General features: G+C 44.3%; 1 protein-coding gene across 1 annotated transcript; it reads left to right on the plus strand.

The window, feature by feature from the left end:
* The first annotated feature begins 11,877 nt into the window (after window positions 1-11,877).
* On the plus strand, window positions 11,878-23,820 carry LOC140507497 (L-amino-acid oxidase-like). The gene is made up of 6 exons (XM_072615570.1): window positions 11,878-12,111; window positions 13,190-13,302; window positions 18,513-18,714; window positions 19,627-19,695; window positions 19,832-19,940; window positions 21,992-23,820. Exons 1-6 carry the CDS (start codon window positions 11,878-11,880, stop codon window positions 22,957-22,959), a joined length of 1,695 nt encoding a protein of 564 aa, XP_072471671.1. The 3' UTR covers window positions 22,960-23,820.
* The last annotated feature ends 2,048 nt before the right edge of the window (window positions 23,821-25,868 follow it).

Genomic DNA, 25,868 nt, shown 5'->3' on the forward strand with positions numbered 1-25,868 from the left:
ATCTAAAGCAGCAGCCTCAACCACCTCGGTCGGGAAATGGGAAAGGGGGCCTCCCTCGCGGGGGCCCCCGACCCCAGAAACAGATCTTCCCAGTGGAGGCTGTAGGCCCTGTCCCTGCCCCCCATCCCGGGAATTCTGTACCCCTATCGTTCCCGCAGCAGTATCAACAGGCTCTCCAAAAATTGCAACCCTAATATGCACGTCTACCACGGATTCCCCCGATGCCGATTTAGTTATAAGACCTTGGCATACTGAAGGGATCGACGTGCCCCCCGCTCCTTTCCCCCGTCTGGTGGTGGGACCCTCTGGCTATGTGCCATTTATAGTCCATACTCAATTGTTGGCTAGCGGATCCTCTACCATTTATTTGAACAATCCTCATTGTTATCCCATAAACATTGCCCCAGGAACTCCCATTGGGAGGGGTATCTCCCTGCCTTGGGTTGAAGAGTGCGGGCAGGAAACCCATCAAGTTAATTGGTGCTCTCCCATTGTGGGCGATCGCCCCATGGTACAAGTTTTGGTTGAAGGACGCCCAATCATGGGTCTGCTCGACACCGGAGCAGATATTTCAGTCATCAGTGCATCCCAGTGGGACCCCAGTTGGGCGGTGAACGATGGTGCTGCCCAGGTTGCTGGAGTAGGGGGTGCCAGTTTGGCACTACGGGCTGCTAAACATTTGAATTGGACCTTTGAGAATCATCAGGGGTATTTTAGGCCTTTGAAATTGACCGGCCTTGCCTACGCCCTTTGGGGGCGTGATCTTCTTCAGCAACTTGGGTTACACCTTACCACCCCAGAACACCTTCAATTAAACATTCCGGGGCCACTGTGACGGTGAGCAGCCCACCTATAACATGGAAAACTGAGACCCCTGTGTGGGTTGAGCAGTGGCCCCTAACCCCTCAAAAGCTCACCGCCTTACACTTTATAGTTGCTTCCCTTTTGGAGCAGGGCTGCATTGAGCCCACTACAAGCCCTTACAATTCTCCTGTTTTTGTTATAAAAAAGAAAAATGGATCTTGGCGCATGCTCATAGACCTTAGAGAGATTAATAAATGCATGCTGCCTATGGGGGCGCTACAACCTGGTCTCCCTAGCCCTGCTGCGATCCCCCGAGATTTTAGTATGACAATTATTGACATCAAAGATTGTTTCTATAGCATTCCCTTACATCCACAAGATAGAGTCAAATTTGCCTTTTCCATTCCCTCGGAAAATCGCCAGCAGCCATATGAAAGGTATCATTTTACCGTGCTCCCTCAAGGGATGGCAAACAGTCCTACTATGTGCCAAATGTATGTCCACGCCATCCTCTCCCCACTCAGACAGTGCTTCCCCAAGGCCATTATCATTCATTATATGGATGACATTCTTATTGCCACACCTAGTCAGGATTCCACAATGGCGCTTACTCAACTTATGGTTGATACCTTAGCTGCCCACGGGCTAACTGTGGCTCCAGACAAGGTACAGACTACACCCCCTTTTCAGTATCTTGGCCATGAATTGAAACAAGGACGGATTACTCGCCGTCCTCCGAGCATTGATCTTTCTCAGCTCACCACTCTCAACGATTTTCAAAAGCTGATTGGCGCTATACAGTGGATGCGGGCAGTTACCCCTATCCCTGATGGTGAATTATACCCGTTGTATGATTTGCTGCGAGGGGATCCCGCTCTGCTCTCACCCAGACATTGGACATCCGAGGCCTTAATGGCAGCCAAGAGCATCCTCAACAGATGCTCCACAGTTGTTGTGCGGCAGGAACCCAACCAACCCATTTATGCCACTATATTAAAAGCCAGTACTTTCATTGGGTGCCTCTATCAATCACATGGCATTTTGGAGTGGCTGTACCCCCCTCGCAACAAAAAGGCCCTTCCACATAAATGGCGAATGGTCGCCCAATTTTTTCTTTTAGGTGCCGAGCGCTGCCTATTGGCTTTTGGCAGATTTCCCATTTTGAATTTAGAGGCATCAGAGGAAGCCTTAAGGTGCTTCTCTGATGAGATTCCAGAATGGGCCTCTCTTTTATGTATGTGTAATACCATAAAGCTTCCGCTCCCCCCAGCACTTAGAGGATGGGAAGTCCTTCCTATCCATATGCCTTTTACTATTGTATCTCTACAGCCAGTTACGGGACCCACTGTTTTTATGGATGCTACTAAAAACCATAGGGCTGCGGTTTATATCCCTTCCAGGCAATTCCTTAAGGTGTACACCACCGAGCATTCATCAGCCCAGAAAAATGAATTGCTGGCAATACAATATGCTCTCTCCATATTACCTAATGAGAGCTTTAATCTTGTTACTGATAGCTTGTATTGTGCAAATGCTATTGCTGCTTTACCTTTTGCCCTCATTAATCCCCGTGCTTCAACTATAGCTCAAATCCTATATGATATTCAAGAGTCCATGTTACAACGCTCTACTCCTCTTTATGTATTGCATATTCGCTCACATATGTCCACCATAGGACCCATTTATCAGGGTAATGATATTGTAGATAAAGCCCTTATATTCCCTCTGCATTTAGAAGCACAGGCAGCCCATGATAAGTATCACCTATCTGCCCGATCTTTGCGACGCCTTTATGGATTGTCCAGAGAAAACGCTCGCCAAATAGTCAAACAGTGTATCAATTGTGCCCCATTTCGCCCTCTTGCCCGAGACACCGCAATTAACCCCCGTGGTGATCTCCCTAACGATCTTTGGCAAATGGATGTAACACATTTTGGCAAAGTTCTTATACATGTTTGTATTGATACGGCCTCCAATTTTATTATGGCCTCTATACAGCCTAAGGAAACAGCCCGTGCAGTGATCAACCACCTCTATGGTTGCTTTGCCATGGTTGGGGTGCCTCGAGCCATAAAGACAGACAATGGGCCAGCTTATATTTCCTCTGCCTTTGCCGCCTTTTGTAGAGAATTTTCTATTATTCATATTACTGGCATCCCATATAATCCCACAGGTCAGGCCATTGTTGAGCGTGCTAACCACACTATAAAAACTCTTCTGTTTAAACAAAAAGGGGGAGTAAGGGCGGCGGGGTGCCTCTCCCGAGGTGATCTGGCACAAGCCGTCTTCACTCACAATTTTTTGCAAATCTGAGACGATGGCACATGCCCCGCACAAAGATTTTATCTCCACAAGATGGGAGGCAGAAGGGAAAGGCCATTAAAGGCCCCTACTGCCTGCCTCACCGGAGCTCGAATCTGGTGGAGGGACCAAGAAGGCAAATGGCATGGCCCTGGAGTAGTTATAGTGAGAGGTCAGGGGTATCTTTGTGTCCAACCAGATGGAGCCGACCCAGGGATGGAGATCTGGATCCCCACAAGATGGGCAGTTGAGCTGCGAGAAGCCGAAAGCAAGGAGGAGACGAGGGTGGAGAGGAAGGCACCGTCCAAAGCGGGTGTGCAAACAGCGTGAGATAACCATGCTCACACTTTTGATGGCCTTACAACAGTTCCTTCCTGGGTCCGAGGCTGTCCAGTCCAAATGGTACAACGCCACCCCCGCAGAGCAGCGAGCCGCGGATCAAAGGGGCGACACCTACTGGGCATTAGCACAGGGACTCCCCGCCTTATGAAGAGTTTCAGATTCAACAACTAATAGAGGAAGGACAATTATTAGCTTCCACTCTCCAATCTTTCATGAAATCAGAGGTAGCGGCGTGGCACCGTCAGGACCACATAGACCATCTCCTCCAAAGCCAAATCACCGCCCTGCAAGACACAGTAATTTGGCTAGGAGACCAAATGGCGTTACATCAACGCTATGAGATGTTACAATGCCATTATAAATATCGCCCGCTTTGCATGCTTAACCTCCCAATTGATTCCTCAACCTTCCCCAATCAATGGCCGGCGGTCCGCAAAGCCCTCCAGGGGGCTATGCTGGCTTACAACGCCACAGATGACATCCATCAGTTGGACTTGCTTATTGATCAGCTGAATAACCTTTCCAGAACGTTTGAGGAAAAGCGTGAACAAGAAGAGCGTTCCATCTTCGATTGGTTACAACGAATCCTGGACTTGCATTGGCTGCCAGGGGTGCTCTCCTCTGTTGCAGTTCTTGTCCTTATGTGTCTCGTCCTGCCGTGCCTCCTGAAGTGCCTCCTGCAATTATTGACAAGGGCACTGGAGAGTCTTAAAGGCAATGTCTTGTCTCTGAGACACCACGACAGCAGGTCCCCATGGGGGGAATCGCCCAACCTACCCGTGTAAAACAAAAAGGGGGAGATGTTGGGGGACAGCTCTGGACCGGGGTCCCCCGTGAGGACCGTGAGACGCCTGAGGGTCCGAACCTGCCCCCTTGTGGGGTACTGGGATGGCCCTGGTAACAGGCTGGCTCCACCCACGGGGAGGCACTTGGGAGGAGCTCACCCGCCCATGGGAGGTACGGGGGAGGAGACAGGGGATAATAAAAGGGGATGACCACGAGAGCTGGAGGAGAAGAAACGCAATAAAGCTTGCTGGCTGCAACTCCTTTTGGGTGCTCTGCCTGCTTATTCCCCTCCCCCAACAGGGAGAGGGAATTCCCCTCCCCCAACCAGGAGAGGGGCCGGAGACATCCGAAGACCAGGGATAGGTAAGTAGAAGGCGAAGGCCCGGGAGTCGCCCTGGGCACATATCCAGTGCTCTATCCACATCTGACTTGCCTGAAGCAAGAATAGAAAGGATAAATCATTTTCCCAAAGTGAGATACATTCCCTTCTACTAACTTGGTCCCTAATAGACTGGGTTCAAATTTTAAGTAATTTCAAGTTCACTTCCAAGTGTTGAGCTGATGGATGATAATACTGCAGAAAAAAGTGTATTGGCTGCTAGAACAGATCCACCACTAGGCTGGGTCTTATAGATTGTTTTTGAAAGTATAGTTGCCACTTTCAGTGAACTCCTGACTTACTACATCTCAGAAGGTGTAACCTAAATCTACTCAATCTTCGCTACTCTTCTTAAGAGCAGGAAAGAACAGACCCATACACATGATCACCTGTTAGCAGTTTGGGTGGGAACATAAAGACCTAAGGCCTCTTTCCCCACTCAGAAGCTCACAATGTTCCTTACTACAATATAGCCAGGAAGAAGGAAGTTGGAATTATCCAGTTAGTGTCTTTTGAAAAAATACTATTTTTGACTCAGTAGTTATTCAAAAGTTCTTCTTCACATGATAAGCAGAAACAATACCTGTGCATGCTCTGAAGTCCATTTGGAAGTTTTGTTGGCAGACCATGCATTGCATGCTCATAAAGATTGACTCTCACTGGGCCAATCCCATCTTCTATTCCATTAGATTTGGCAATTATGAAGTCATTGGTAACTTTAGAGAGAGGAGTTTTAGTTGAATGATCAAGTAGAATGATATACCACGGAGGGTTGAGAGGTAAATAAAAGGAGTAGAAGTAGAGGTTCTGCGTGTAGATGACTTTCCCAAGGATTTTAATCAAGAAAGGAAAGAGAGATAACATTATCACTATCTGGGATGGTCAAATTAAATGAAATTCTACAATGGTATTCCCAGGGCTTTGTCCTTGCTCTGTTCTACTGTTTAATAAGCAATTTGAATAACAGATGACAAAAATATCCAGGATAGGAGACAGCATCACTTGGAACAATGGGACCAAATCAACACAATAGAATTTAAGAGAAAAATACTGAACTCTAAAGAAACTGAATTCAAAAACATAATTGCACAAGCATAAAATGGAAGAATTGTGGCTAGACAATAGTTCACATGAAAAAAATAATATTCTGATGGATTGTAAGCTCAATGTGAGGGCATAGTGTGAGAGAGCAGTCAAAAAACCCAATTCAGTTTTATCTTCATTGTGAGAAGAGCACTGTCTCAAGAAGCCCTATGTCTCGAATGTAAGGATCAGGATTGGACATCATATATTAGGAAAGACAACAACATCAAGAGCTCAGAAAAGAAGGTCAGAATGGAAATGGAACTTGAACTCATCAAATATTTATTGTCATATACCATATATAAGGTCCCTTGCAGCCAGGTAGCACAATAGATAAAGCACTGACACTGAGCAAATCACAACTCTGTCTGCTTCAGTTTTCTCAGCTATAAAATAGTAGCACCTCCCTCCCCAGGTCATTGTTTAATACAGTGCCTGGCACATAGGAGGCACTTAATATTTGTTTCTCTCCTTCCTGCCCTGTATGAAACAGCATATAAACAATGGCTGAAGGAATTAGCTATGGTCCTTCAAAGAATCATGGAATATTAGAACTCATGAGAAATCCTGGACATCATATAGCAAAGCCTCCCTTTCCCAGCCCCATTTTATCAAAGTAAACTTAACTTTGATTCCTGGCAAAATTCTAGATTATGCTATTAAAGGGATGATCAGTGGACATCTAGAAAAGGAAACAGTCACTAGGCTTGTAGATCAGAAGATTGGTGCAGATAACTTACATTTTAACCAAACAGTTAACAAAATCTTTCAGGCTACTCTTGTGGCAGGGAAAGGGAGAAATATGGTCTAGGCAATAGAACAGGTAAGGTGGTTTTGAAACTGGTTGAATGGGCAGATCTAATGACCAGTCATCATTACTGGTTCAACATCATCTTGGGAAGAGATCTCAAAAATACCTCAATGTTTAATATTTTAGTCAGGGATTTAGATAAAAAGACAGAGGCCATCTTTATGAAATTCACAGATGGCATAAAGCTGGAGATTGTGGGGAGATAGTTGGACCTTTGGAGAACAGAGTCATGATGCAAAAAGATCTTGGGCTAAGAAGCTAAAATTTTATAGGTTATTTTATATATTGTCTTACATTTTGGTTCAAATAATCAACTTTCCAAGTGTAAGATGGGAGAAATGCGTTTAGGCAATGGCTTTTCTTTTAAAATATCTGGAAGTTCAGCAGACTACAAGCTCAGTATGAATCAACAATGTGATATGACAGACAAAACAAAAGAATAAAAGTGTAATATGACTTCAAGCTACATTAGGAGGAGTCAAGTACTTAGAGAAGTGGTTCCTAACAGACTAATTGATGGTCTAGAATACTGTTCTGTCCTTGACACTGCATTTTTGGAAGGGTGTTGATAAACTGGAGATTGTCCAAAGAAGGTGGTGAAGGCAGCTAGGTAACACAGTGAATAAAGACAATAAATAAGCATTTGGTAAACAATTCAACTGTGTGCCAAGCACTGTGCTAGGTGCTGGGAATACAAGTATAAAGACTGAAATAATCTCTATGAAAAAGGAGTTTACAAAAAAGGGGAAGTGATTTGTGCAATACTTACAAGGTTCAAAAATTCTGATTTCAGGACTAGAATCCATGTCTTTCAAATCTCATTCCAGGCCTCTCTACCCTACTTAGGAGAGAACAATAAATACCCTCTGATTTACTTATCCCAAGGGCTTTCAAATGGAAGAAGTTTGTAACATTGCTCTGTTTTGCTTAGTTCTAGAAAGCCTAACTTAAATCCATGGGTGGAAGATTCTAAGGAATGACTTGCTAAGAATTAGACCTGTCCAACAGTGGCAGCAACTCCTGAGAAGTATGAGAACAGCTATTACTAACTCCCTCCCAGGGAGCCCTTTCTGGTGACTGACCATAGTCTTACAGGAAGATAATTAGGGAGGCAAATGCATTGCTTTGGGCATGAGTGAGGCAACATGAGGGACATCATTTATGAAGTCATTCATTCCACAAACATACACTGGGTACATATTAATTAATTGCACGTAAGTTCTTAGACCCTGAAACCCAAAAACTGCTGACCAATCACTCTTCTTACTAGCCCCACTAACTCCCTACTGTCTCCCACCTGACATCTGCCTTCTCCTGTCTATGTGGTATGCCCTGCAGCATCTCTGTGCCCATTCTCCACTACTGCCTACTTATGTGCCTGCTCCTCTCCTCCTCCCTGCTCACCTCTATGACCATATCCTTTTTCAGAACTCCACTAGTTCCCTGTTCTCAGGCCTCACTTGGGGTCCAGATAAAGAAGGGTTGGTCTTTGGCTCAGGTCTGGACTGGTCCTATACCCAGGAAACCTGCTATCATGAATGTCATGCTAGGGAACCCTATAGATTCAGGAGGAAGGGGGAAAAGCCCCCTACCTGCCCACCCTTAGCTGGCCCAAAATGGAGGAAGGGTATATAGACCATGTCAGTGCTGGGACAAGGATCCCAAAATTAGCTGAGAGGAAAGGGGAGAGAGTTCTTCTCCCCTCTGGAAGATCCCAGACAAAGAACCAATAACCATTCTGGACAGAGCTATGAATGACAGGTAAGGAAGGTAGGATAGGCAGAAGGGGGCAATGACATCCTTAAGGAGAGAGTAAGCCCTTGGCTGAAGTGTTTATTCTGGCATTGTTCAAGATCATTGGATCTAGGGCTCAAATCTACTTCAGCATCTTCTGGGAATAGGCTCTGGGGTGCCCTATTTCATGCCCCTGAGGCTTGGGGAGTCCTCTATAGGACAGGAAGAAGGTAGGAAGGAAGAAGGGAACAGTGAGACACTTTCCAGTGGGAATCAGGCATTTTCCTTGGTGCTGTGTGGCCAGGAAGAGGAAGCTTGAGATGTAAATGAATCAGCTAGGGCAACCACACCCATCAGCAGAGCCTTGGGGTTTGGAGAGAGGGTGGAGCTGCTTGACTGGGACCAATGGAGTTCTGGGGTTCCTTGGTAAGTAAGACCTGGGGGCTGGTTGGCTGAGACACTGATGGGCGGGCAGGGGAGGGGAGACTGAGGTGGGATCCCTATAAGAATGGGCCAGCTAAACTCACGTCCTGGCATGCCTATGGTGTCATGGAGATGTTGGGTGAGTGATGGATCAGATGGCACAGCAGAGAATGGGTGACTGGGGAGGATGTGCTATCAAAGAATGGGACTAGCAGGGGCTGAGGACAGAGCTAAGGGGAGTGAGGGAATCGATCAGGACCTTGGGGGCCAAGGGAATGAATGGATTAAGAAGACACAGAAATTTGGGACAAGGGATGGATTGGGGTTTGAGGGTCATAAGTGGATGGTTGATAGAGGTATAGAAAATAGAATCAAGGAAAAGGGGTCATAAGAAATGAAAAAGAGAACTTAGTGACCCTGGTTAGGGGAACTAGAGACAAAGTCATAGGAAATAGTGGAGTGGGGTGGTTCTGTGTGGAACGTGGAGGTCATGTGGATAGAACTTAGGGATAAGGTCAGAGTGATAAGGGAGAAACTATGGAGGATAAAGGTAGTGTGGTACAATGGAATGAACCCTGGACTGAGACCTGGGATCTAGTTCTGGCTCTGTTACTGACCCACTCCGATAATGGACAAGTCTGTTCCATTCTCTGGGTCTCAGTTTCCCTATCTACTAAAGAAAAGTCAGACTATCTAAGCTCTAAGGTCTCTTCCAGCTCTGATATTCTGTCCTCTGGAGGTTGGTTAATGAGAATTTGGGGCTGGATATCTTCAAAGATGCAAGGCCCTCTTTTCTTAGTTTCCTAATTTGGGGTATCTCTATATAGACAGGAAGCTTGACACCTCAGTTTTCTGCCCTTTCTTCAGTGGGTAGCCCATAAGAATTCATTGCCTTTAATGCTAGAATCCTCAGTTTCACCTGCTGTGAAAGAGGTGAAACATTGGTGGAACACTGGCATTGTAAATGATTTCTAACAATGCCCAGGTATGGAAGCTGGGTCTCCTTCCTTGCTCTCTCCCTAGTAAGGGAGATGACCCTGGAGAAATTATTAGAACCTCTGTGTTCCAGTCTTCCTCTGCATTAGACTTCGGGATCCCTAGTTAATTGTCACACGTGATTTATTAGATGTTACTTATTAACTGGGCAGAGAAAAGGGAGTAGCAACAGCGACCTGCATTCCTTTATCCATTTCAGAATTGGGGAAACTGAGGCACAGGGTACAGAGCAATGAGCCCAAGTTTGAGCCAAGACTGGAACTCAGCCCTGCCTGGAGAACAGTAAAAGTAATATTGCCCAGGCTGCAGTCCAGTAACCTGAGGGAAAATAGTGTCCTGATTTCATCAGAGATTTATGAGGACCGAAAGGTACCCCTTCCCCAAACTCCAGGGTCTCTGACTCAAGCTTTGCCCCCACCTCGGTGGGTCCAGGGATCGTGATCATTGTTAAGAGCTAGATTCCTTTGTACTCCTGGAATCTGTTTTGTGAGTGTCTTATGAGTGTATTTGTGCTTATGTGTGTCTTTATATCTGTTGTACTATCTGGGTATCTACGTGAGAGTGCGTCTGAATGAGTGAATATACATTCATTATACATGTATCTTTATATGAACATATGAATGAATATGTAGGAAACACTGATTATGTGCCAAGTGCCAAGTTAGACAGAAATAGAAAAAAGCAAAACAAAATAAGATGATACTTGTGGTCATGGAGTTCACCCTTTGGGATAGAAAAAAAAAGTTCAGCTACAGGGCCCAGAGAAAAACCCCAAAGTCCTTGGTGTAGCTGGCAAGGCCCCAGGGTCCTCAGGTGGCATCAGTTGATCAGGTGACTGATAGCTGATCAGTGTCTGGAGGACATAGAAGCAGGACCTGAGGTTCCTCCATCTCAGCAGAAGGAATTCCATCCCATCCTGGTGGTGTAAGCAATCAAGTAAGTCAGATGGGCCATAGGAGGAGAGCATCCCTGTGGGCCTAAAAGGAAGTATTTGCCTTTGTGTAAATGGCTGTATGCTTTTTTCCCCTTATTTGTCCTTTTAAATTGGTGTCTGGGCTGCTGTTTGTTTCTGCACCTGGGGCTGTATAAGTATGTCTATGAGTATATTTGAATATATCTGTATGGAGGTGTGTCTGTGTATCTGTATATGGGAGCATTTGGTGTTTCTCCACATTCTGTATATTTCTTTATAAGTATATCTCTGTCTGTATGTCTGTCTCCTTGAGTATGTGAGTGGATGTCTGCCAAAACTGATCTGTAGGTATTTTCATGTGTATAAGTCTCTGTGACTGTAAATGGGTATGTCATGATTGGGTGTGTCTCTCTGTGAGACACATACTGTAATATATCCAGATGCATACTCACATAGAGACAGACTCATAAAATGACCCAAGGGACATGGCAGAGATGGGGAGCATTTGGGTAAGGATAGTCTGGACTTATAGGCTTGTTTGACTTGAATTAATTATCATAGTTGACACTGATATTCAATTATCTGGTCCTCCAAACAGTCCTGTGTAGTAGCTTTGTGGGGCAATGGATAGAGTGTAAGTCCAAGAGTCAGAGAGATGTGGGCTTAAATCCTCTCTTTGACACGTATGAGCTATGTGAACCCTGGGCAAGTCATTTAACTGTCCTAAGCCTTGGTTTCCTCTAAAATGGGGATCATAATAGCTCCTACTTCACAGGATTGCTATGAGTCTGAATGAGGAAGCCCTTTATATACTTCAAAGTACTGTACAGGGAGTCCCCAAAGCGTTAATGCACTAAGACAGCTGGATAACATAGTGCCGAGGGCAGGACTCAGAATCATGGACACGTGTTCAAATCCTACCTCAGACACTTATTGGCTGTGTGACTCTGGACCGAGTATTTAATTTCAGTTTGCTCCTCTGTAAAATGGGAATAATAATAGCTCCTCCATCACAGGATTGTTGTGAGGATCAAATTTAACAGAGTATATAAAGTGCTTTGCAAACCTTAAAGGTCTATATCAGTTTCCATTCTTGTAATCTCCATTCTATAGATGGAGAGGCTGTATTTAGTTTTAGAGGTTGTATTCAAATCCAATCTTGGCTCACAGTCAAGAATTCTTTCCATTTCACTTTGACCTCAATGAAAAAAATGAACAGCCTAGCCAAGGGCAAGCTAAGTTGGGGGAAGGGAATGCCCTGGCCCCTACCAGTCCCCTCTTTCTCCATCCCCCTATCATCAGGACATGGACCCTTTGTCCACAGGTGTTCTGAACTTGGCCTTCCTGTTGGCCATTCCCAGTTGCCATGGCTACTCTGAACTCCTTGCCAAATGCTTCCAGGACCCTGAGTATGAAATTTTTCTGAAAACTGCCCAGGAGGGTCTTGGGACCTCTGCCTCTAAGGCACATGTCTTGGTGGTCGGAGCTGGGATGTCTGGATTGATAGCAGCCAAGACACTTCAGGATGCTGGACACAAGGTGAGGAGGCAATCAATCAGTCTACAAACATTTATTAACCACCCACTCTGTGCCAGACTAGGAGCTTTCCAAAGACAGGATCCTGGTTCCCTCAAATGGTGAACAACACCCATGTGACACAGCAGCCAAAAAAAGAATGAAATTCTATCTTCAGAGAAGAGACAGACTTTTCCTCCTCTTGCTCTATCCTCCAAACTGGGACCACTCCTTACAAGGAAAGGTTTCTCCCTTAATTCCCAACACAGATCATCCCCCACCATCCACTGGGACCTCCTCCAATCCTTGCCCCAAACCAACTCAGCCCCATCCTCCATCACAGCCTTTTGATTGAATCCAAATTTTACCAAACAAATCTTCATTTGGTAAAATTTGGATTCAGTCAAAAGGCCACACTTAAGGATTTAGAAGGCCACATGTGGGTTTAAAGCCACAGGTTTCCCACCCCTGACCCAAGCCAACCCCACCACTACCATCACCACCTAGAGGTCTCTACACTACTGTTGGCCAAACCAAAGTTTGTTTAGGTCTTTCTTTAGTCAATATTCTCATCTTCAATCCCATTTTGCAAGGTCAGGATCTTCCTGTCTTACAGAATGGGGAAACTGAAGCCCCCAAAAGGAAAAGAGCTCACCTAAATCAGTGCAAAATCAGGACTTGAGCCCAAGGTCCTTGATTCTCAGGATAATGCTTTCTCTTACACCATATCTCACCATATTCTATCTTTCTTGTAAAATGTATATCCTTTATGGGCAGAGAATGTCTCACTTTTTTGTATTTATATCCCTAATGACTAACACATATAGTAGGCACTTAATAAATGCTTGTTTGATAACTGATTAGATTACTTCACACTGATATTAAGGGAATAAAGGTCAATGGAAATAACCCCTTGCTCAGGGTTTTCTCTCTCCACTCTTCTGTACTTTCAAAAGACACAGAAGAGTTCCATCCTCCCTATATGGTTGTTCAATCATGAGCGACTTACCTTAACCTTAAGCTAGGGAGAATGAAAGGATAAGAGGGTATGCCAGGGGCAAAGTCAAATCTTATCTTAATGAGGCACTCTTCCTGAACCTAGGTGACAGTCTTGGAGGCCAAGCACAAAATTGGGGGAAGAGTGGCAACGTTCCGGAGCCCACAGAACAACTGGTATATTGAGCTGGGTGCTATGAGGGTCGCAACCAACCACAGGTGAGACCTGGAGCAAGGGACTAGGGAAGGGACTGAATCTAATAGATGACAAGAATCTAACTTGGACAGTTGCACCCAGTAATGAATTTTCCAGAATCCTGTCAAATACCCTTTGGGAAACAGGTGAAACAGAGATTATGATCCCTGATTGATGAAGGAGAAGTCAAGTTCAGAGATGTCAAAGTACCCAAAGTCCCACAGGTAGTTTGATGGCAAAGATATTGCAAAATACCATGGTCTCCTTCATCACAAACCAAGGTTCTCCCTGCTTGCCACCAGGGTTTGGCCACAAGGCAAGCTATATCAAGTGGTCCAAATCTGATTTTGGAAATGAGTTGAGCAGAGTAAAACATCTGAAGGACTGAGAAAAATCTGGAAGTCCTGGAGGAAAGAGGAGGAGGAATTAAAGAAAGAAGGGAGAAGGAGGAGGGATGAGGAGAATGGTGAGAGAGAGGAAGTGAGGGCAGCCAATGGGGAGTCAATGATACGGAAAGCTGGTGGAGAAACCAGCAGAAGGGGATTTGGGATTGTAAACCCACACCAGGGAGGGAAAACTCACTCTCCCAAGTAGCTTGGGATAGTGGGAAAAGAATTAGGTCTGTGTTCTAGTCCCAACTTTGCCACTTTACTTGCTGTATGACTTTGAACAAGTTACTTGGCCTCTGTGGGCTATGCTATTCTGATCATCAGGCAGCTAGGTGGCATAGTAGATATTCTTGGACCTAGCAACAACAGGAAGACTTTTGTTTACCTCTGACCCAGACACTTACTACCTGTGTGACCTTTTCTCAGTTTGTTCAACTATAGAATGGGAATAATAATAGTAGGGTAGTTGCAAGGATTAAATGAGATAATATTTTTAAATATTTTAAAAAATATTTAGCACAGTCCCTGGCACATAGTAGGTCCTTAGTAAATGAGTGTTTCCTTCTTTCCTTCTGTCATTAAAACACTACTTATCTTGGTAAATCCACCGTCAAGTGATGCATAATTGTGAGTTACGCTTGGAATCCTTGAACCTCAGAGCTGGAAGGGAGGACTTTAGAGCTAAGGTCCCACCCTATTCTGCCCTCACTTTATGGGTGAGGATACTGAGATTCCTGGAAGGGAAGTGAATTACTAAAGTTTACCCAGGGAATTAGTGGAAGTCACTGGGCACAAATTCAATCTAAAAGTTTTCAGGACCAAGGAGAGTTACTACATTCAGATTGTAATGAAGGGTGTTATGTTTATAATTAGATGAGCTGAGATGGGAACCTGGATCTTCTTAGTTTTCTTCCTCTATAACATAAAGGGGATGCACTAAATGTCCTCTAATTTCCACTCCTTCCAACTCTAAATCTATGATCCAAAGAGTTAATATTGGCAAAGTGCTTGACAAATCTTAAATATGGCTACCTATTATTGCTGTTGTCCTATGATCTCTGACGCCATTCTCTAATATAACTAACCCCAAATATTCTATTTTCCTTCTTTGCTCAAACTATTAACTAATAGAGATCACAGCTTCCTACTCTACTTCCCTTTGTCTTCTCTTGTCTTTCCTGCTCTACCCACCCAGTGAATCCATTCCAACCAAATATGAATTTGTCAATGATATAGCCCAGGTAGACAAAAAGAGCTCTGGACAGACAGAAGGAGATATGGATTCAAGGTCCTAATTCTGGGGGGGGCAGAGCCAAGATGGCGGAGTAGAAACACACAAATACGCTTTCTCTGAACCCACAGCCCATGAAATATCTGTAGAAAAAAGCTGCCAATAAATTCGGGAGCAGGAGAAGACACATAACAGCAGAGCAGACAAGATTTCTGTTCCAGAGAGCCTGAAAACCTCTCGCAAAAGGTTCTTCGCACCACAGACTGGGAGCCGAGCACAGCCCTGCCGTGGCTGCCCAGTGCCAAGAGGAGCAGATCCGAGAAGGGAGCAGATCCGAGCAGGCTTCAGGGACAGAATCTCCAGCAGCCGAGCAGGTCCCTCCACCCACAGGTGACAAGGGTCGGTGAGAGGGTCTCTTTGGCGGGTCGAGAGGGGAGTGGGGAGCCCCCATGACTCAGGCCCCCTCAGGAGGCACCAGAAGAGGTGGGAGCAGACCAGGGCTCCCCAAGCAGGTAGGAGCCTGGATCATTGTTGAAGGTCTCTGCATAAACCCCTGAGGGAACTGAGCTCATGAGGTGGCCCTGCCCCCACCTGGGCAGCTGAACTTGATCTCACACTGAATAGCAGCCCTGCCCCCGCCCAAAGCCCTGAGGCTGGGAAGCAACATTTGAGTCTCAGACCCCAAGCGCTGGCTGGGAGGATCAGGAGGCGAGGTGGGTGTGAGGAGAATATTCAGAGGTCAAGTCACTGGCTGGGAAAATGTCCAGAAAAGGGAAAAAAACCAAGACTATAGGAGGTTACTTTCTTGGTGAGCAGGTTTCTCCTCCCCTCCTTTCTGATGAGGAAGAGCGGTGCTCACCATCAGAGAAAGACATGGAAGTCAGGACTTCTGTATCCCAGGCCACTCAATAGGGTCAGACCTGGGAAAAGCTCAAAAAGAGCTCAGAAAATTTTGAAACTTATGTTAGAGAGGTGGAGGAAAAACTGGGGAGAGCAATAAAAGACTTGCACGCAAAGTATGAACAGCAGATCAGCACCCTGCTAAAGGAGACCCAAAAAAGGCTGAAGAAAATAACACCCTGAAAAATAGGCTAACTCAATTGGCAAAGGAGGTTCAAGAAACCGATGAGGAGAAGAATGCTTTCAAAATCAGAATTAGCCAAATGGAAAAGGAGATTCAAAAGCTCAGTGAAGAAAATAGCTCTTTCAAAATTAGAATGGAACAGATGGAGGCTAATGACTTTATGAGAAACCAAGAAATCACAAAACAAAACCAAAAGAATGAAAAGATGGAAGATAATGTGAAATATCTCATTGGAAAAACAACTGACCTGGAAAATAGATCCAGGAGAGACAATTTTAAAATTATGGGCCTACCTGAAAGCCATGATCAAAAAAGAGCCTAGGCATCATCTTTCATGAAATTATCAAGGAAAACTGTCCTGAGATTCTAGAACCAGAGGGCAAAATAAATATTGAAAGAATCCACCAATCACCACCTGAAAAAGATCCAAAAAGAGAAACTCCTAGGAATATTGTGGCCAAATTCCAGAATTCCCAGGTCAAGGAGAAAATATTGCAAGCAGCTAGAAAGAAACAATTCAAGTATTGTGGAAATACAATCAGGATAACACAAGATCTAGCAGCTTCTACATTAAGGGATCGAAGGGCATGGAAAAGGATATTCCAGAAGTCAAAGGAACTAGGACTAAAACCAAGAATTACCTACCCAGCAAAACTGAGTATAATACTTCAGGGGAAAAATTGGTCTTTCAATGAAATAGAGGACTTTCAAGAATTCTTGATGAAAAGACCAGAGCTAAAAAGAAAATTTGACTTTCAAACACAAGAATGAAGAGAAGCATGAAAAGGTAAACAGCAAAGAGAAGTCATAAGGGACTTATAAAAGTTGAACTGTTTACATCCCTACATGGAAAGACAATATTAGTAACTCTTGAAACTATTCAGTATCTGGGTACTGGGTGGGATTACACACACACACATGCACATGCACACACACATAGAGACAGAGTGCGCAGAGTGAATTGAATAGGATGGGATCATATCTTAAAAAAAAAAATGAAATCAAGCAGTGAGAGAGAAATATAAGGGAGGAGAAAGGGAAAAATGGAATAGGGCAAATTATCTCTCATAAAAGAGGCAAGCAAAAGACTTTTTTAGTTTGGGGAAAAAGAGGGGAGGTGAGAGAAAAACATGAAGTTTACTCTCATCACATTCCACTAAAGGAAGGAATAAAATGAAACACTCATTTTGGTATGAAAACCTATCTTACAATACAGGAAAGTGGGGGATAAGGGGATAAACAGGGTGGGGGGGACGATGGAAGGGAGGGCATGGGGAGGAGAGTGCAATTTGAGGTCGATACTCACAGGGAGGGACAGGATCAAAAGAGAGAATAGAGGTAATTGGAGGCAAGATAGGATGGAGGGAAATATAGTTAGTCTTATACAACATGACTATTATGGAAGTCATTTGCAAAACTACACAGATTTGGCCTATATTGAATTGCTTGCCTTCCAAAGGGAGGGGGTGGGGAGGGAGGAAAAGAAGTTGGAACTCAAAGCTTTAGGAATAACTGTCAAGTACTGTTCTTGCCGCTAGGAAATAAGAAATACAGGTAAAGGGGTATAGAAAGTTATTTGGCCCAATAGGACAAAAGAGAAGATGGAGAAAAGGGCAGAGAGGAATGATGGAGGAGAGAGCGGAGTGGTGATGGGGGCAATTGGAATGCTCGGTGTTTTCGGGTGGGGGGAGGGGACAAAGGGGGAGAAAATTTGGAGCCCAAAAATTCTGTGAAAATGAATGTTAAAAGTTAAATAAATAAATAAATTTAAAAAAAAAAAAAAAGATCCTAATTCTGCCACTAGCTGGTTGTGTGTCCTTGAACCAACTCTTTCCCTTTCCTGGGCTCAGTTTCTTCCTCTGTACAATGAAGGGGGCTGAACTAGGTGATATCTAAGGTCTTTTCCACCTCAAAAAAGCTATGTGTGTATGATGTATTTTCTTAAAGTAGACATTTAGAAGAGAAAAGGAATCATTCTGAACCACAATGAGTTTTCACTCCATCCAAGAGGATTTATTTCTCTGAAATTACTTAGAATTTCTAATAACTAATTAAATAAGGGAATAAGTATTTATAAAGCACTTACTTTGTTCCAAACACTGTACTAAGTAAGCACTTTACAAATATTATCTCATTTGATCCTCAAAACAACCTTGGTAGGTAGCTGCTGTTATTATACCCATTTCACAGATGAGAAAACTGAGGCAGAAGTGAAGTGACTTGGCCAGGGTCACACTAGTAAACATCTGAAGGGGGGATTTGAACTTAGGTCTTCCTAACTCCAGGTCCAGCACTCTTATCTACTTGCACCACCTAGGTGCTTCAATTATTCAAGAAAGATCTTTCCCTGAGACCAAAAAGAAGGTGAAACTGGCAAAGACAGCAGCAGGAACATATTGATCAAGCTCTTTGGAAGGGGAAGGAGTGGTAGTTTTGAAATTCCTTTCTGGGGAAATATTCACCATGGTTGAGCAATAGGAGGTGACCAGGCCTGGTGTTCCTGCTGGGGCTCTTCTTTCTGTGTTCCAGACTGATCCAATTCTACGTGCAGAAGCTTGGTCTGAAACTGAACACCTTTGTCCAGTCTGATAACAACACTTGGTTTTACATCACTGGCCACCGGCATAGGACGTCAGATGTGTTGAAAAATCCTAACATCCTGGGCTACCCTGTGAGACCTGAGGAGTCAGGCAAGATGCCCAGGACACTCCTGAAAGAAGCCATAGCTAAGGTGACCAACAGACACTCATTCAGCCACCTCCTAATCCCCACACATTGCCAATAAGATGATAGTTCCCTGAAGCAGCTTGAATCTGCCAGCCTCAGAGTCTGACCAACCAGACCTAGCTTGGGTCTCTGGAGTTTCTGAAGTCCATTCCTGTTTTGCCATCAGGCTTCATCTCCAGGAAAGAGCGGAGGGACAGCTGGGCATTTTGGGGCCTTTGTGTCCCATGCCTCATCAGTATCTCCACTCCAGAGCTCCTGGCCTTTTTCTGTGATAGTCCCCTCTCAAGGAATAAGTGGCTGAAACCAAAGGAAACAGGTTTCCAGAAGGCCCTTAAGGAAGGAGGCCCTTGCTAAAATTTCAGGTCATATAGCAAATAGGAGACATGGATTCAAAGTCCCAGTTCTGACACTAGCTTGTTGTGCAGTCTTGCCAACAGCCAGTCTTTCCTTTTTCTGCGTCTTGGTTTCTTCCTCTGTACAATGAAGGGGGTTGAACTAGGTGACATTTAAGGCCCTTTACACCTTAAAAAAGCTATGTGTGTATGATGCATTTTCTTAAAGTAAGCATTTAGAAGAGAAAAGGAATCATTCTGAACCACAATGAGTTTCACTCTACCCAAGAAGCCTCCTTCCTCTGAATGACCTCAGAATTTGTAATGATCAATTGAAGAAGGGAATAAGAGAACTATAGCTAGGACTGGTCCAATCCTGTCCCACCCCTTCTCCTCTTCCTTAGCCTTAATTCAGGCTCCCAGACTGTTTCCTCCATCTGCCACCTCCTCTTTCCCATCCAACCCTGCCATGCCCTCTCCTCTTTAGGAAGAAGCATGCAGAGGGGATATGTTCAGGTCAATAACAATAAACCCCACATGCCTTGCCTGCTCCTTCACTAATCCATGACACCCTTTCCCTCTAGGTAGTGGAAAAACTGAAGCTTACCAATTGCAGCCACTTGATGTCTATATATGATTCCGTCTCCACCAAGGTAAGGGTTGTGGGAAATGGGGGAAGGGATGGAGAATTCAATATCTAGATCAGCCCTGAGTTCATATTCTTTCCCTTACTGTGGCTCTTTTCTCCCACCACCTGGATCTCCTCTACCCACTGTGCTCCTCACTCAGGCCTACCTAATAAAGGAGGCGAAGATGAGCAAAGGAGCTGTCCAGATGATTGGAGATGTCTTGAATGAAGATGCAGGCTACTACAAATCTCTCTTGGAGACCCTGAGGAGTGACTTCATCTTCTCTAATCTAGATGGGTGAGCAGAATAGAAATATTTTCAAGTCCATGTGGGGAAGTGAAGAGTGGGTCTCTACAATGGCAGGAACTCCCCATACTGGAAATACCTACTAGTGTCAGGCACTGCTCTAAGTGCTTCACAAATATTTTCTCATTAGGTTCCCACAACCCTGGAGGGGTAGAGAGCAAGAGGCTCTCCCTGTCCCCAAATCCAGTATAGTTCCTTCAAAGGAGCTGAGGGATCTTGAGGGAGGCAATAGCAGTAAGAGAAAGTTCTGCATAAGGGCATCAGAGAAGTTTAAGAAAAGCATATTAGAGGGTCCCAGGGACATTATAGAGGGGAAAATGTGGAGAGCTTCATGGATGAGGTGGCATTTTAATTCAAGGGATAGGTAGGAGAAGGAAAAAGAGAGAGAAAATTCCAGGCATGGGGACAGCACAGCAAGGGCATAGTAGAAAAGAGGTGGGTATTTTTGAAAGCAGAGAGTTGTATTGTTTGTCTAGAGCAAGAAATATGTATGTAAAGGAGAAGGGGGAAAAATGAACTGCTAACACTGAGCCAAGTCTGGAAATAACACAGCAACACAGGTGTCCTGATGGCCTCCTCCTCTGTGGGCAATCACTCCCCCTTCTATAAGAAGATGGGTGATGTGTTGCTAGGGGACCTGACAATTAAAATGGTGCCAAGCAGTGGCCAGCCTTAAATGCCAGGATAAATACTGATAGTTGAGAGCCCTGAAATAAACAGAAGAATGGTTTGTCCAGGTCTAAGCACAAAAAAAATCTGTTGTCAGTGGTATGACACATGGTCTGAAGAGGGAAAGGGTAGTTGTTGTTCAATTGTGTCTGTCTCTTCATGACTTCATTTGGGTTTTCTTGGCAGAGATACTGAAATGGTTTGCCGTTTCCCTTTCTAGCTTATTTTACAGATGAGGAAAGCGAGGCAAACAGGGGTAAGTGACTTGCCCAGGGTCATATGGCTAGTATGTGTCTGAGGCTGGATTTGAAGTCATAAAGAAGAGTCTTCCTGACTCCAGGATCAATATTCTATCCACAGTGCCACTTAAGTGGAAAGAGTAGAGGATGGAACAAATTTAAGAAGCTATTGATGGAGTTCAGGCAGATGGTGATATGGGCCCATTTTAAATGTGGGAATAGAGAAGAGGATGGAGATGACAGATAGATAGGAAGACAGACAGACAGATAGAGATAGGTAGGATGATAGATATAGATAGGAAGATGGGCAGAATGATAGAGATAAACAGAATGATATAGATATATGTGAAAATTGTCAAAGAGCTTTTCCATGCTGGTTTCCCCTCAAAACTTATAAAGTCAGAGATAATAAGTTCATTGTATCTAGAATTGAGAGGGACTTCAGAGGCCAAGAGTCAAACTTTCTAATCATGTAGACAAAGAACTTGGAGCCCAGGAGTTAAGTGCTTTTCCCAAGATCACATCGATTGCAGTTAGCAGAGCTGGGATTTGAACACAATCCTTTGGCTCAAGTCAGTACTCTTTATACTGCTTCAACACCCCAGAGTAAGAGCAGGTAAATGGGCAAGATTCTTCTTTTATCTCCCCTCATCCCCACTCATCTCTGCAGTGCTAGAACTGACTACCTCCTCTCTTGTCACAGGAAAGCCTCTGATCCAAGGGTCCTTAACCTTCTCTGTATCCTGTGGCAGTCTGGTGATGCCTATGGACCCCTTCTCAGAATAATATTTTTACGTACACAAAAGACATAGAATTGCAAGGGAAATCAATTATATTGAAATATGTCCACCAAAATATTTTTATAGAAAGCACATGGACCCCAGGTTAAGAATACCTACTTTCATTAATTAAACAGGCTTTCCCCTTCTTGGGAGTATTTGCATTTTAAAAGTCAAGCCTGCCTAGAGAAGTGCTTCACACCAAGAAATATACTGATGATAGTAGCATTTTAGGCTCCATGAATGATAAATTGGGTGACACTTAGGAACACCAAGGGACTCCTAGTATTCATAGGTGGCCACATTCATTGTTTCTAAAGAGCTGAGAATCTTACCTCCTTGCTTCCTTCTCCTTTTCTTCTCGGGACAGGCTTGATGAAATCACTGGTGGCTTTGATCAGCTCCCCAATGCCCTATACCAGTCCTTGAAGCCCAACACTGTTTTATTGGGTGCCGCAGTGAAGAAGGTAGAGGTGGTTGGGTCTCGGATCAAAATTACCTACCAGAGTGAAAGACCCTATTCAGGCCAGTCCGTCATTACAGGTGACTTTGCCATAATCTCATCAACAGCCAAGGCCACACGTCTCATCCAGTTTGAGCCACCACTCTCCCAGGCCAAGCAAGATGCCCTCCGTGCCATCCACTACAGCAGTGCCACCAAAGTTTACCTGGTTTGCAAGGAACGCTTCTGGGAAAGAGATGGCATCGAAGGTGGAGTATCCATCACAGATCTGCCCACGAGATTTATTTACTACCCAAGCCATAACTTCACTGGCAACCTAGGTGTCCTTTTGGCCTCCTATACTGTGGGTGATGACTCCACCTTTTTCCTGGGCATGAAACATGAGAAGGTGGTGGACACGGTGCTGGGTGATTTGGCAACTATCCACCAGAGGCCTAAGGAGGAGCTACAAAAAATATGTCAGACATCCGTGGTGAAACACTGGTCCCTAGATCCACTCTCCCTCGGTGCATTTGCAGAGTTCACCCCTTACCAGTTTGTTGACTATTCAGAAAAACTCTTCCAGCCTGAGGGCAATATTTACTTTGCTGGTGAGCACACTTGCCAACCCCATGGCTGGATAGACACAGCAATCAAATCTGGTCTCCGGGCAGCCCGAAGCATACAGATGGCCATTGATGCTGCTGCTACTGACCATGATACTGACTATGATGATCACGCTTACTACGACACTGACTTTGATGCTGATGTGGCTTTGGATGAGGGATCATCTTTCTTTCAGGAGATCAAAGGAAAGTCTCAAAAGGCCTGTTCTTCACAGAGAGGCCTTTGAGAGGTAGAGGATGGAAGAAGGTAGATATGAGAGGTGGGAAGTAGGTGAGCTAGGTCTCCATTAGCATAGCCTAGGGACTGGCATACAAAGAAAATAAATCCAGTTAAACCAATATTTATGGGCAATATATGTATAAGTTTAGAGGCAATTGACCATTACTATGGACAACGTTATATACTAAGAAATCAAGCAATAGAATTTAATCACAGAATCAAAATAACCAAAAGCAACCTCAGAGGCTGTCTAATCTGACATATACTTTCTTGTTTCTCCCAAGAGAATTAAGAGCTTGGCCTCTGAGGACAGGGCAGAGCAAAATAATTCAGGGCTAAAGGAGCTGAGTGAGAGGAATGGTTAGGTCAATGACACCTCTCCCAGTGGTCCTGAAAGCAAATGACAGCAGGTCCACAGCTTAGGGGAAGATATCTTTCCTAGAACCTATTCTACCTAACAGTCATGGTCTGAGAGCTCTCTGGCCAAGGCCCTGAATGACCTCCAGCTACTTTGGGTGACCTCAGGGTAGAGGGACAAGGGTAAGAGACTGTAACAGTTCTTTGCTATGGGGAACAATGACAGGCATGAGATCTAAGCCCATCTAGCCATTGTCTTCATCTCTCAAATAGAAACACCCCACCACCACCACTATCTCATTAAATGACATGATATAATAAATCAGCAAACATATCTTTGGGGGACTGAATAAATCATATTTCTTGTATATATGTGTGCTTTTAAAAAATGTATATAGCTGCTGATATGATCAATAGAATACAAACTGGTTTAAAAGCATCACTGACTTCAATCAACAAGCATTAATTAAGCACCTACTATGTACCAGGCCTGTGATGGTGAGTGATATAAATGAAACGATTTCTGCCCTCCAATAAAAAGTATTCTAATAAGTTGGTTGGTTACTGTTCTTTATTCTGTAAGAAGACCAAAGTGGAATCACCACGTTAAAGTCAAATTACAGTGGGTCCAACTGAGGCTGATCAGACCAATATAAGCTTGGATGATGCTATCACAGGGTGGGCAGAAATAGGACATGCGAACATTTGGGGTGGAGATATCTCTAAATTTGTGTTTTGGGCTACTTCAGTTCTGTTGCTCACAGAGCACAGCACCTTCTCTGATGAGGGCACACCCTGGTAGGCAGTCCTGTGCCAGTGTCTCCCATGTCATGTAATCAATTCCATAGTTCTTCAGAGAAGCCTTCAGAGTGTCTTCATATCTCTTCTGATCACCATGTGAACATTTGCCTTGTGTGAGATGCCTGTAAAATAGTCTTTTAGGCAAGGGTAGGTCCAGCATTTGAATAACGTGGTGCACCCATCAGAGTTGCACGCTCTGCTGTAGAGTTGGAATGCCTGATATTTCAGCTCAAGGAAGGACCTCTATGTTCAGTACCTTATTCTGCCAGATGATCTACAGAATCTTCCTAAGACAATTCCAAAGGAAACAATTCAGTTTCCTGGCATGACACTTGTAGATTGTGTAGGTTTCACATTCATAGAACAATGAAGCCAATTCAACAGCTCTGTAGACCTTCAGTTTGGTACTCAGCCTAATACCTCTTCTCTGCCACATTTTCTTTTGGAGCCTCCCAAACACTGAGCTAATTCTGATGATGAATGTGTCAACCTCATTGTAAATGCATAGAAAGTATACTGCCAAGGGAAATTAACTTATCCACAGTATTCAAAACTTCTCCATTTACTGTAACCAATGGTTCCATGTATGAATGGTGTGGTGCTGGCTGGTGGAGATTCAGTTTTCTTGGTGCTAATTGTTACATGAAAGTTAGCACAAGCAGTAGAGAACTGATCCATACTTAGTTGCATCTCAGTTTCAGAGGCTGCATCAAGTGCATAATCATCTATGAGCAAAAAAAGTCATGCACCAATTCTTCCTGTACTTTAGTCTTGGCTTATAGCCTTTTCAAGTTAAATAATTTACTGACAGTACAGTAACTGACCTTAATGCTATGTTCATCCTTCTTGAAGGCATCTGACAACATTGCTGAAAACATCATGCTACATAGCATGGGAGCAAGCATGCAGCCCCACATCACTCCATTGGTGACTGGGAAAGCTCAAGAGCATCATTCATTATCCAGATCCTAGACAAGTTTTCTATCTTGAAATTGATATACGATACTGATGAACTTCTCTGGGCAACCAAATTTTAACATAATTTTCCATAAGCCTTCACAACTGACAGTTCCAAAGACCTTGGTCAAATCAATGACTATTGTGTACAGACTCCTGTTCTGCTCCTGGCATTTCTCCGGGAATTGTTGGGGAACAAACACCATGTCTGCTGCTCCTTGACCCTTTCTAAAGGCACACTGGCTCTCAGGTAGATGACCATCTTCCAGGTGAAGGATCAGCCTATCAGTCCTGCCAGCAATGACTAAGAGAGAGACGCCCCTGTGTTTGTCACAGGACAATCTATTTCCTTTACTTTATAGAGATGGACAATGGAGGCATCCTTAAACTCCTAGGAGATAACATCCTCTTGCCATATAACTCAGAAAATTTCAGTCAGCTTTTGTATGATCAATGGAGCCCCCAGCTGGAATAGAATCAGCACCAGGTGCTTTGTCATAGGGGAGCCTTGTGGTATTCCAAACTTCTTCTTCAGTTAGAAATTTGGCTAGAGAAGGATTGACTCCAACCCGAGGTAAACTGTCAGTGGATTCAGCATTGATTAATGATGGTCTGTTGTGAACACTTTGGAAGCATTCAGCCCATTTCTCCAGGATCACATCCTTGTCACTAAACAATGTAGCTCCCTCAGCACTGAGTAGTCGAGGTGCATTGTAGGTCTTTGGCCCATAAATAGCTTTCAGGGCATCATAAAAGTACTTTGGACTGTTACTATCAACATAAAACTGAATTTCAGGTGCC

The sequence above is a fragment of the Notamacropus eugenii genome, chromosome 5 (genome assembly GCF_028372415.1).
Source record: "Notamacropus eugenii isolate mMacEug1 chromosome 5, mMacEug1.pri_v2, whole genome shotgun sequence".
Classification (NCBI taxonomy): Eukaryota; Metazoa; Chordata; class Mammalia; order Diprotodontia; family Macropodidae; genus Notamacropus; species Notamacropus eugenii.